Genomic DNA, 12,895 nt, shown 5'->3' with positions numbered 1-12,895 from the left:
ACAGTATTTATAGAGGTTTTGTGTACACTGCCTTGTGTGTAGTGTTTGAAAATAAATAATATTTTGGAAAGTTTATCTTGTGAATAATATTTAAAACAAGAGAAATCAACATGAACACAAAACTAATATAATATAATTAGATAGCAGTGGTTAATGAGGAAACATACAATTATATGTAACACAGAACATCACTATTCAATACATTAATCACAATATCATTGTTGAATAACATGTAACTACGAAACATCTGAGTATAATCAGTGAAACATGTCACTATGTATAACATCATAAAGTAGAGAAAAGGCTCTTTGCTACACTTATATAAATACCTTTAGGCTGAGTTTTTGAAACAGAAATATTTTTAGCCTTCTCTTCTGTTGCTGGTTGTTTTGTCGTATCAGACACTAACATCGATGTTTCCTGTTTCTATTAAAAATACAAATTATTGTTTCGACTTGTTTAATTAAGTTAGTAAGTAACGTTCTTCTAGAGTCTGGTTACAAAAGTCACTTCAAAGCTATTAAAAAGATAAAAAATGACTTTAACATTGCAAATATAAGTTCCAATAAACACTTAAACAATATGCATTAAAATTCCAATAGTCACTTAAACAATGTGTATTAAAGATCCAATAAACATAATAATGTGTATTAAAGATCCAATAAATATTCAAATAATGTATATTAAAGTTTGAATATAACTCAAGTAACGTGTATTAAAGTTTCAATAAATAAACAAATAATGTGTATTAAATCTCTAATAAACACATAAATAATATATATCAAAGTTAATATAAACACAAGTAATTTAGTGTATTCAAGTTCATAAAGGATCCCTGTATTATTTAAGCTTATGATTGGCAAAAGAAAGAAAGAAAACAGAAAATCAAAATAAAAACACCAATTTAAATGTACATATTTTTGAAAACAAGCAGAAAAATGAAAACTAGATTCAAAGAACACAAAAAAAACATCTACGCACATTTTTGAACACTGCAAACCAAATAAACACAACATAATCATAGAAAATACCCAGATATTAAGTAGGGAAACAAATATAAACAAATGCAAAATCAAAGATGCCCTACTTAAACAGCAACTAAAACCAAAATTAAACCAGTACAAAGGAACACCTTTATACCTATACTAATTAATAACCTAACATCCACCTGCAACGCCCCCTACAATCCCGTACCCATTTGTACTCTTGCCCCTCAGGCACGTATCCATCAACGGTCGCATTCAAACTCTCTCTTTCTTAACTTGAAGATGACCTAGGAAGGTCAAAACGTTGTTCTCTCCTTATCAATAAAAGTGTTAATACCCATACCAGCCATTCTGAGATGCAAACGTTCATATTTTATTTTTTCCTTACAGTAACTGAAATTGTGAGAACATAATGAAATATTCAAGATGTCTGCAAGCAAAACAAAGTTACTGATACATGTCTCAATCACATAGTAGTAAACAAAATCCATCTCAAGGCAACAGTGTATTCAGTTACGTTTTTGATACAAATGTAAAAACATCTCAGAAAGTTGTTACATTATTTCATAAACACTAAAGGTAAAAGTCACTGTTTCGCTTTTTGGGCAGCAAATGAACAAAACACTGCTTTGAAACATTTACTAAAAATTACAGAAAATGTGAAAGAAAAACTTTAAGACTGGACAACTGATGTTGTTATGAATTTTTTAAGGGCTATAATTTACACTGATTTCAGAAACAACAAAATAAGCTTGACATCCATAGTTAAGAACTGCATATAGCATTGCAATGACTATAGAAGATTTACCAATTTAATATTGAAACAAAATTTCATGTTCAAAAAATATAATTAATATTCTTTTACTTCTAACTTGAAAGCAACTTTTTTTCTTGGATATAAGAAACATTTCCCTTCGTGTCAGTATTAGAAGCCCTCTGTTACGTTGACTCGTAACAAAATAAATAGAAACTGGATAGTAAAACATAATCAGTTCTTGTTTTGGTCTTTTTCTTGGTCGTAACTCTTGTCTGTGCTTGACTTAGCACTAATAAACCAAAAAGCATATCTATACCTTTGTATTATCTCGTTCGAGTTTCTTTGCTACAAGACCCTTGTCCTTCACTTCCTTTACAGCTTGCTCTGGTCTTTCTTCCTGGTGACTGTAATTAAAAAAATAATAATAAAAAATCAATGGTAAAGTACATTCAGGTTAAACAATTCTGCTGTTTAACCTCTCAATGTAGCCCTTTGTGTCATGTTGGATTTAATTGTGTTTTTCTCATAGGAAAGCCACATCACGCTATCTGCCGAGTTTAACTATTTGTAGCCATTTGTGTCAAGTTTCAGCTGTCTGTAGCATTGTGTGTAATAAAAGGTTTAATTACTTATAGCACACTGTGCTTTATCTACAGTACTGTGCAAAATACAGTACAAAATCAAGAATTAGATTTCAGGCTACTTTCAAAGAACAATGGAAGATAACTCACAGGTGAAACATCAAAGTTTTATTAATATTTGTATTTAGTACAACAGAAACTTTATGGAAGTGTTTGAGTTCAGCAAACAGCTAATATCTTCTGTGTCCACCTTTTGTTTTAGTAACTACAAACAGTCTTTCAGACATTGTTGAAACATTTAATCAAAATTTCCTTGAAATTTTTATTCCCATTGTCTCCCATAAAATGTCTTTGGAAGTAACTTTTGATTTGTCAAGTTTCTGATCTATCAAATCCCAGATTTGCTCAATTGGTTTGAGCTTAGGTCTCTGTGAGGACCATGTCATCATTTAAATGACTCCAGCAGCTTTTTCTTTTCTTACTAATTTCTGTATAGATTGGATGAGTGTTTGGGATCATTATAATTTTGGTGATCCTTTACTAATAATATAAAAGCCACTGATATACCAAGATATATCAGTATCTGATGGTACTAGTGCTGATCCATTATTCCACCTACGCAGAAAAATACCTGCAAACCATCACATTGCCTTACCCATACTGCATGGTATGTGCTGCACATTGATATATCTTTCACCTTTCTTCCAACATCATCAGTCTAGTTTTGCTCTTTTTTAACAAATTTCAGTCTTCTGACAATGTTTAGAGATTGAAGTTTTCTAACTCATACACAACTAAACATCCCATTCTTGTTGAGTGTTCTTGACACTGTAGATCTGGACACTTTATTGTCATGTGATACATGGTTGTTTATCTTATGCTTGAGATCAGTGGCAGTCTTCCTTCTGTCCTGAAGGCTACATAAACAAAGACACTTAACATCAGTGTCACTGAGTTTAAGTGTTCTGTCTCTTCCTTTCCTGTTTTTAAATTTACCTGTCTCAGTCTCATGATCTAGGGTGTACTCAACAATGTTTGGGGAGCATTTCAAGTCTGCAGCTATTTGTTAAGAGTCCAACAAACATCACATAAATCTTTTACATAAATTCTCTGCTCTGCTGACAATTCAATACATAGCATGACAACAAAATTTAATATATAGTACTGTTAAACACCATTTTTATTAAGGTTTATTTGTGAAGTGCTATTAAACTGATTTCTTCTAGCATGTACCAGCACCATAAGCTAGCTTCTTTCTGTATAGTTAATATACTGCATGGGATACCATGACATTTATTTCAAACCCTAAATTTGATCAGTAAGTTCATTCAAGCAGAATCCTTAAGACAAGCTCTCAGTACAAGTATATGGGAATTATAAAGAATGATAAGTATTTTTACCCTGGGTCATTCAATTGTCATCAGAGGTCAGTAAAGCATCACCATAGTGTTGAAATTTACATTCTATAATAACGTGGAAGAATCAGCTCCATAAAATGAAAAGAATAACAAAACATTCTCTTATCCTAACACTTTTGTACAGTACTGTACCTGCAGCACTTTATGACATACCGGGTTTTATCAACCTGCAGAACTTTATGTCTCATCCAATTTATCTTCCTCTAGCACTCTGTGTCGTGTCAGGATTAACCACTTGATGTTATGTTTACTTTATCTGTAACACTCTACTTCATGATGTGCTTTACCTACCTGCACCACTTTGTGACACACCAGGTGTTTATTCACCAGATACAATTTGTATCATGTCAGGTGTTACTTATCTGTAGCACTTTGGGTCATGTCAGGCTTAATGTCAATGAAGTTAACTATCATTCAGAATAAAGTGCACTTTAAATATAAAAAAAAACACATTTGTTAAACTAGATATCATGTGTACCTACATGAAGACCATCTGCCTTATTTTCTCCTAATTCTGAAGTGACAGAGGGAAGACAGCTAGTCCACACCACTCCCTGTCAGCTCTTGGGTTATATTCTTGTTACACTAAATAGTGGGATTAGACCACTGCTTTCATGATACACCCATGACCCCAAAGTACAGAATACAACTTTTTTGGTAACGGGACATAAACCATAAATCTTCAGCTACATGTGCCCACCTGCTAAACATGCTCAATCCTTATTCCTCATGCTTCATGTTTTCACACCAGACACTAATACTACATGTTTTAATTCATCACTGACGTATATGATAATAAAAATGGCTTCTCATACAAAGTTATTAAAATAAAGGAATAAATAAAGTTTTTTTTCTGAAACATATTGTTTTAATTCATGCATTTTATCTTTTATCTTAATGACTCAGTTGTATAAAAACTTTCTGTATAAGGCTGCCTGAGAATGAACTACACTTGTGTCTCAGTATTCAGGCTGGAAAATATAAAAATGTTTCATGTTTAACCTGTTCAGTGCCATAGACGAGATAACTCATCCAAGCTGATCAGTAACACAGTACCACGGACGAGTTAATTCATTCTCAATAATACCTCACTTCAACGCTAGATGTCAGCACCATACATGCATTTGACCTACTTACGTATTGTTTCACTTTCGATCCAAAATGGCATCATGAAAAAGGTTACAAAATGAAGAACCATTAGAGTTGAATTTTGAACTTGGTTTGGAGTTGCCGTAGCAGCTGAAATACTTGGCAGTCAACAGGTTAACACAGCTTTTGGTTTACAGACTGACCAGAAAAAGTCTCTGCAGTTACATTAATGGTTTTTAATTAAAAGGAACATCATGTTTATAAGTGACTATTCTGGTAACTAAGCACTGACAAAATCAGTTGTAAACTTATTACAAAGTTGCTTTCAACCACTGAGAACAACACATTAAAAACACCCAATACTAAATACCAGAGTTTACCATCACCTATCCTGAAGTGTGGATCTACTTGAAAAATTCATAAAAACGTCCCATTACAAACATATCATTTCAAAATAATGAAATATTTGTGTGAATCACAGGCAAATAAACCATACTGGTTCCAAGCCCAGATAAATAAAGAGGGGTACTTTCAGTGCTGGCCACCCAGGGGTTTGAAAATCGTAGTCAAAACCAAAATATTATTCTTGAGTTTAGAACCTAAGTGGCTGATCCCATATCAAAATGGAATTAAAGTCATACGAAGAAGATATACAGGTCACAGTCAAGTCAGAAATCAACTATTAGATTTCTGTGTAGTAAGTTAAATCTTTTGTTAGGTTGCTACCTACTTAAACAATGACAATGAGTAATGTTTTATTCATTGCTGAAGTAGCAACAGTTTGAGTTATTTTTCACATTTGACTGTGACATCTAAATACCATCCAAAAACAACATGGGACATTAGTTAATAAAATTTACTCTTAAAATTGTTCACTATCTGCTAAACCAAACATTAAACTGTCATTGTTATGAAAATGTAAGTTTTCCTCTTTCAAAAAATAAATATTGAAGGAAAAATTTATTTCAGTTTGCAAACATTTTTTTTTTCTTCATCAAAAACTGGGAGAATAGAACCTACATTCAGCAGTGTTGTATTATAAAATTACTAACATTTAATGTCAAAACTTGTGTAACTAGTAACCTTTAAACAAGTGTTTTCAACATGGTTGTAAACTTACACATAAGGAGGAGTCTTCCACTCTGGAATAAACCTGAAAATTTCCTCAGCATATGGCAGGTTTTGCTCCAATGTATTCTGGAATTTTGGATCATACTTTGCATATGCAGCAGCACCACCTGCTGCTAATATACTGCCTCCTAAAAATGTTAGCACTATCTTAGTACCTCCACCTCTGCAAAGAGAGCCAAAACATTACAAGTTTAATTTTAATTTGAGACATTGTACATTTTAAGTTTGGAAAAATGTGTTGTCAATTTAAGAAGTTTCAACAGTTGCCCTGTAATATTCTGTTATAATCCGTAAGATAATAGCTTATACATAAAATTATTTAAATAATAATAATAATACAGATAGAATCTCCTATCTTCAGATAATTTAAACAGAAGTCAGTCTTCCATTGAAGATATTAAAATGTCTAATCTCTCCACATGTTCACTTAACTTTTGCTCATGTGTTTATCATCAGTGCTTTGGAAAATGAAGCTTTTTTTAGGTTCAAATTATAGCTGAGGTTCAATTATTAACATGTATTTGAAACTAATACAAGACATTCTACAAGTTATCGTGTAACACAAAGATTTTACAAAAACTGGTCTATAGAATTATGGAAATAAATTGATTAATAACGAATATATAAATATACATATTTCAGTGAAATTAAATAATTACATCAAAATGAAGCTGAATAAATAAACAAAATCATGAGGAAGGACTGAGTTAAAAACAGCAAATCACAACCTCCGATTAATTATATTATAACCGTAAATTTTTAAGGCATAAACAAAACACAAACGTGAAATAAAATATGCTGCATATTAAAAAAAAAAAGGATCCTATGGTACAAGCTACAATGTGGGATTATAAAATGTATCCTAGGTTTCAGAGGTGATTAAGGAAAGTAGGACCTACATTGCAGTGCAGATACACTGTCTATTAGTATCTGCAATGTGAGCCCCACTTGAAACACAGTATGGTTTATTTGTCAAAACTGTGCTTATTCTACATTCTTTATGATCACCTTAAGCCACATTTGTCATAAATTTAAAATTACTGAAAGCTTGAAACATCTTACACAGTGTCTGAATGCATTACTTATTAAATATTTTACCTTGTTTGTTTGGAACTGAATTTTATTTATGGCTATCATATCATGCTGTGGTGTCTTAACTCCTTTGTATTTTTCTTAAAGTTTTTATGCATAATTGAACAAACTATTTTTAATACATTTTCTTGAAAAATTAGTATTGGTTTCTACTAAAGAAACAATGTCTCACTTAACAAAACATGGCAAATGGAAAACAAAGAAACATTTGGTTTCTCAAGTCTGTTATAGCACATCCACTCTTGACAAAAATAAAACTTTAAATCCAACCTTACCATTTTCTATGATGAGAAATATATCAGTTCACTAGGTTCTGATACAGTATGTATCATATACAAACATTTACCATTTTCTTTGATGACAAGTTTCAGTTTACTGAGGTCTAACACAGCACATATTATAAGAACACTTACCGTTTTCTTTGATGAGAAATGTCAGTTGACTGAGCTCTAAAGACTGATTTCTTTAGTGATGATGTCTGAAAATCCACACAAAAAAATCAAATACCAATTACCTGTCACATCTCATACCATAAAATATTTCTACAACAAACCACTTCATATCACTGGAATCTTAACACTAAAATGTCAAATATATGTTTGAATATTTGTTACTATTATTATATATATATTAATAATATATATTATTAAAGTGGCACAACATACAATTCTGAAATTTGTTCTGGTAGTGCATCAAATGACTCGAGAGTCTTTTTGACATGGTATTGGTGCCACATGAACTCATCAAGGTAAGATGACAATAAAACATCACTGATTCCTGACATCAAATGACTCGAGAGTCTTTTTGACATGGTATTGGTGCCACATGAACTCATCAAGGTAAGATGACAATAAAACATCACTGATTCCTGACATCAAATGACTCGAGAGTCTTTTTGACATGGTATTGGTGCCACATGAACTCATCAAGGTAAGATGACAATAAAACATCACTGATTCCTGACATCAAATGACTCGAGAGTCTTTTTGACATGGTATTGGTGCCACATGAACTCATCAAGGTAAGATGACAATAAAACATCACTGATTCCTGACATCAAATGACTCGAGAGTCTTTTTGACATGGTATTGGTGCCACATGAACTCATCAAGGTAAGATGATAATAGAACATCACTGATTCCTGACATAGGTTTTAACTTTTATCTTGCAATTTTTCCAAAAAAATTCAATGTGGTTCATGGGCATTCCTGTCACAGAGTCATGAAACCAATTTGAGTGCTTCAGTGTCTGTCTCATAAACTAACGATAGCTGTACCATGATTTAAGATATATTCAGATATGCAGCCCATTCATCTGAATGAATGGTATTGCCAGGGATGATGACATTTTGTGTAATAGGTAGCAGAGCACCTACAGTACAGTCAGGTACAAGAGTTAAATAACCAAGCTGTCTGATAACATCATATATTCCAAAATTCCATCATCATGGAACGTGATGTTCACGATGTTTTCGTCTAGCTACAAGACTTTCATCTATCTGCACTATGATTCACTGCTGGAGACAGGTGACTAACCAGCATGAAGCTACATCTCAAACATATTGTGTGATCATTCATCATTAATTTCCAATATTGTTTCCACTTAGTGGTTCTGCAGATCTAAGATCCATAAATATGCCAGTAAGACAAACTTTCCTATGTCTAACAGCCAAGATCCACTTCTAATTAATACTTTTCAACCTTCATGACTCAGACAACACCACATCATTTCATCAAGGATCTCATTGGCATCACACACTACATTCATGACACGGTTGTCTCAAGGATGCATTGGAACAACACTGCATAAGATACGACATTGTTTCAGAAACTCATAAATACTTTCATTTATGGCAACTTGCTCAATCAATTGCATCAAACCCAGAGTAACGATATATAGTCAATAAAATAAGTATAACCAATACAGTTGTGGACTCTGCCTAACTAGTATGTGTGTGAATGCAGTCATGTTATTGGTAAGTGTGCAAAGAAGGTGCTCATGGATAGGTTGTTAGCAGGTGTGCAGTATTGTTATTAGTAATTTTATAAATTTATTAAATGGGACCCAGATAATCAGGGATTGCTGAGTCAATCATCCTGTCATTAAAATAAGAATGAAACTCTGTTAACCCAAACCTGATGTCCTTACAAACCTTACACTTCTGTTCTCTTATCCCATCGATTCCCCAAACTGTCCTGTGAACTTTAACAGAATCACCTCTTACCTTTCTTTCATTGTTTGTTTGTTTTTGAATTTGCTCAAAGGTACATAAGGGCTATCTGTGCTAACCATCCCTAATTTAGTAGCGAAAGACTAGAGGGAAAGCAGCGAGTCATCACCACCCACCTTCAACTCTTAGTCTACTCTTTTACCAATGAATAGTGGGATTGACTGTCATGTTATAATGCCCCAACAGCTGAAAGGATGAGCATGTTTGGTGTGAGGGGGATTCGAACCCATGACCCATGGATTACGAGTCGAACTCCTTAACCCATCTGGCCATGCCGGGCCTCTTTCTTTCATTAAGGGACTTTAACCTATCCCTGTAAGATAACCTTTCTATTAAATGGATTTTCCTTATAACCTTCCTTTAAACCTTTTCAAACAAGTCAATATTTTTTCTTAAATCAGATATTATCAAAATAAGCACTTGGAAACACAAATTAACCATGTTTTTAAAACTTACTTTGAAAGTAGAGAACTAAGCAAGTCTTCACAAAATAAATAAACCTAATACCTAAAAAATACATCATGTAACACCAAAAATCTGGTCTCAGTACCTAAAGTTAGCAGATAAACAATGATCCATTGTTTAGCATTCTGTTTAAACTACAAATGTGATGGCAGTATTTCAATTATATGGATAACTGACCAAACCAAATTACTGAGAATATGTAACCCATATATCAATCAGTTTATAATTTTCAAGAGTTGATTAATCTGAGCAAATTCAAATTGATCCAAAATAATAATTAAAAATCACAATGGCAATATCTTTGTTACAAACTGTTCATGGGCTCAGAGATCACAGCCCACCAAATCAAATACTGCATAATGGTTCCCGTATCCAATAACATTATCTTTGCATTTTCTTCTAGATTCTTAAATTTTTACCCATAGATCTCTATGCCTCCTACCCATATATCGTAACTTCAATCCCACCTAAATCTTGCATACTTCTACACCCAGCTGTATAGTTGGAATAAAAACATTTAATAATCCTAAACACTACTTTTATTAGTCAATTAATTTTGTAAAATCAATCAATTTAAAGAGGTCTGATTACTGGACAGTTGGAATAACTGAAAAGGTTAATAAATACAACAAACACTAGTTTCTTTTTTTCACATCATTAATGATTTTGACTAATTTCAATTAACAAACTACTTTACATGACAGATGTCAATGCAATCATGCTCTTAGGTAATTAAATATATCAACTAAGAAATGTTTTCACACAGCTCTCATCATCATAATATATGATACAGGTTTTCTCATGCAAAATCCGCCAAATTGCTAAACCATGTTTCTACAGAATCCTTATCTTCACAGGAAGAAGTACATGCTTAAAATATTTTACAGGGTTACAGGTTCGAGTAAAATAAAGTGAGTGATAATGTTAGTTTCAGCTATGCTTATGTTTTTCTTTTCCAAGTAGCTAAAATTAACTTCCAATCAGAACAGCCTATGTACTTACATGAAAACTACAAATGAACTTGAAAATCAATAGAGCTGATTAAATATATGTTCCTCCACTCCTATTTATAAAGATTAGAATACACTGTTTCATTAGTCTGGTACCTTCTCTGGTAATGTTATTTTTGATTTCTACTCGACTACTATATAACAAGGTGTGAACATACCAGGAGACTTAGGTTCACCCTAAACATATATCTATTAGACTAACAATGTAAAACAACTTGATGCTATATCACTTGCCTTTTCAACTGCCAGACTCTTCCTGTCTAGAATTTGTTTTAGAATTGTGTACACTTCACAGCATACAAATCCAAGATAATAAAAATGTATAATTTCACAAGTTAAGATGTTCAATGACATGTACTTCAATAATAAACAGTGCTAGACATCAGGAAATGCAGTTGAACCCACAATAATTTTGGTCCACCAAAATTTTTGTTTTGAGACTTAAAAGACTACAATAACAACCTTAATTTAATATAAATAAACATGGCTGTTTAAACATTAACATTAAAATATAATGCATTAAACTGTTTAACATTAACTTTAAAATATAATGCATTAAACTACCATTACTTAAGTAACGAAGACTACTTAATTTCACATATACAACTGGTTGCATTTACTTTAAGCTATCTTACATAAACTATATTCTTTTCAACCAGTTTATAGCAAGTTAATGAGGTAATTTATGGTATGATATACAGATATATATTTACCCTGATAATTATAAATGCAAATTAAATGTACAAAGCAGTGCTACAAGTTATGTTTTAGTAACATAAGGCGACCTAATATCAGTTCAAAATGAGTTTTTCCAAGGAGCAATCCATTATAAAATGCACCAATGTAAAATAGACATGCTTGAAAAAAAATATTTTGTATCCTAATATAATAATGAGCTCCCAAATGATTTTTTATTGTTCTTCATCAGAGATAGTATTAAAACACAATCAATCTGTATTAGTTATACAATAAAGTTACTGAATTATATGTATAAATATTGTAAACTAAAATATATCACCACCAATACCATTCACATAACACTGTGATATTTTAATCTCGGTACCTCTTTTTGCAACTTCAATAATTTTATTCTTAATATGTCTGCTATTGATAATAAACTTTACACAACCAGAACCAAAAGTTTTTATAATAAACCATTTTGGTAAGTTGTTCATTTTAATGAAGAAATCAATTGAATGAAAGACATAACAAACCAATTGGACCAGTTAAGGTTAGCTCACTTCAATTAAAAATTATATTTACACAAGTGGTAAATTATAAATACAATATACTATTTTTACAGTGTTCTACTAGTTTCAAAAAATGTTTCTTAAGGTATAATACAACCTGTAATTTACAATTTACAAAGTTTACACAAGTGTTAAGATATTTTATTGTTTTATACAATCATCTCGTTTACAAGTTACATAAAACTAGTACAAAGTTCCAGATCATATCCTGAAATAAAATTATATATAACAGACGTAGGTTTTATCTTTTTATTTTCGTAACTTGAAATCACAGATTGCAGATACCGGTTTCTCAATACTGAGAAAAATATTTAAAATTTAAACTTTGTAGTCAGGACAAGAATAAAAAAAAATTAATTATTTTAATGAACGAACTTACTGAAGTCGATTTGATACGATTTATTGCCGATTTCGAAGAAACTCGCAGCATTTTTTATCTTTCTTTTTCAAGAACAAAACGCGAAGATCATGAAAGAAAACTGGAACAAACTACAAAACAACTTTAACACTTCCCATTAACAAAGTCTTTTCTCAGACTACACTTGCCCTCACCATCATGTCCTTCGCGAAGTTCTTGACACTAGGTGAAGTAAATTTTTATTTTAATAAATCTAGAAAGTTAAACTCGCAAATATATTTCAGAGTGTCCCGCGCAAAACCAAGAGAATAATTAACAAACCTTTTGGAACAACTTGAAATAATATTAAAGAAGTAAGAATCTATATCATAACAAGTATAATATAAGTATTTTATACAAAAAACAAGTAGGAATCGATATACACACTGCTGGTCAAAATCTTAAGGCCAATGAACATAAAGAAAAAGTATGCATTTTGTGTTGTTAGACTCAACCATTTATTTGAGTAGAGCTTCGAAATATTGAAAT

At 31.8% G+C, this 12,895-nt stretch overlaps 1 protein-coding gene across 1 annotated transcript in view; it reads right to left on the bottom strand.

The window, feature by feature from the left end:
- Positions 1-12,602, bottom strand: part of LOC143257417 (MICOS complex subunit MIC60-like) — a 46,902-nt gene extending 34,300 nt beyond the window's left edge. Inside the window, exons 1-5 of the mRNA XM_076516059.1 lie at positions 12,389-12,602; positions 7,468-7,532; positions 5,952-6,125; positions 2,060-2,147; positions 330-426 (exon numbers count right to left, since the gene is read on the bottom strand). Coding sequence (XP_076372174.1) covers positions 330-426; positions 2,060-2,147; positions 5,952-6,125; positions 7,468-7,532; positions 12,389-12,439 — 475 coding nt within the window. The 5' untranslated portion in view covers positions 12,440-12,602. The remainder of the gene's footprint in view (positions 1-329; positions 427-2,059; positions 2,148-5,951; positions 6,126-7,467; positions 7,533-12,388) is intronic.
- Between the last annotated feature and the right edge of the window lie 293 nt (positions 12,603-12,895).

The sequence above is a fragment of the Tachypleus tridentatus genome, chromosome 7 (assembly GCF_004210375.1).
Source record: "Tachypleus tridentatus isolate NWPU-2018 chromosome 7, ASM421037v1, whole genome shotgun sequence".
Taxonomy (NCBI): Eukaryota; Metazoa; Arthropoda; class Merostomata; order Xiphosura; family Limulidae; genus Tachypleus; species Tachypleus tridentatus.
The sequence above is the reverse complement of the archived record's forward strand: the minus strand, read 5'-3'. Positions and strand labels throughout refer to the sequence as shown.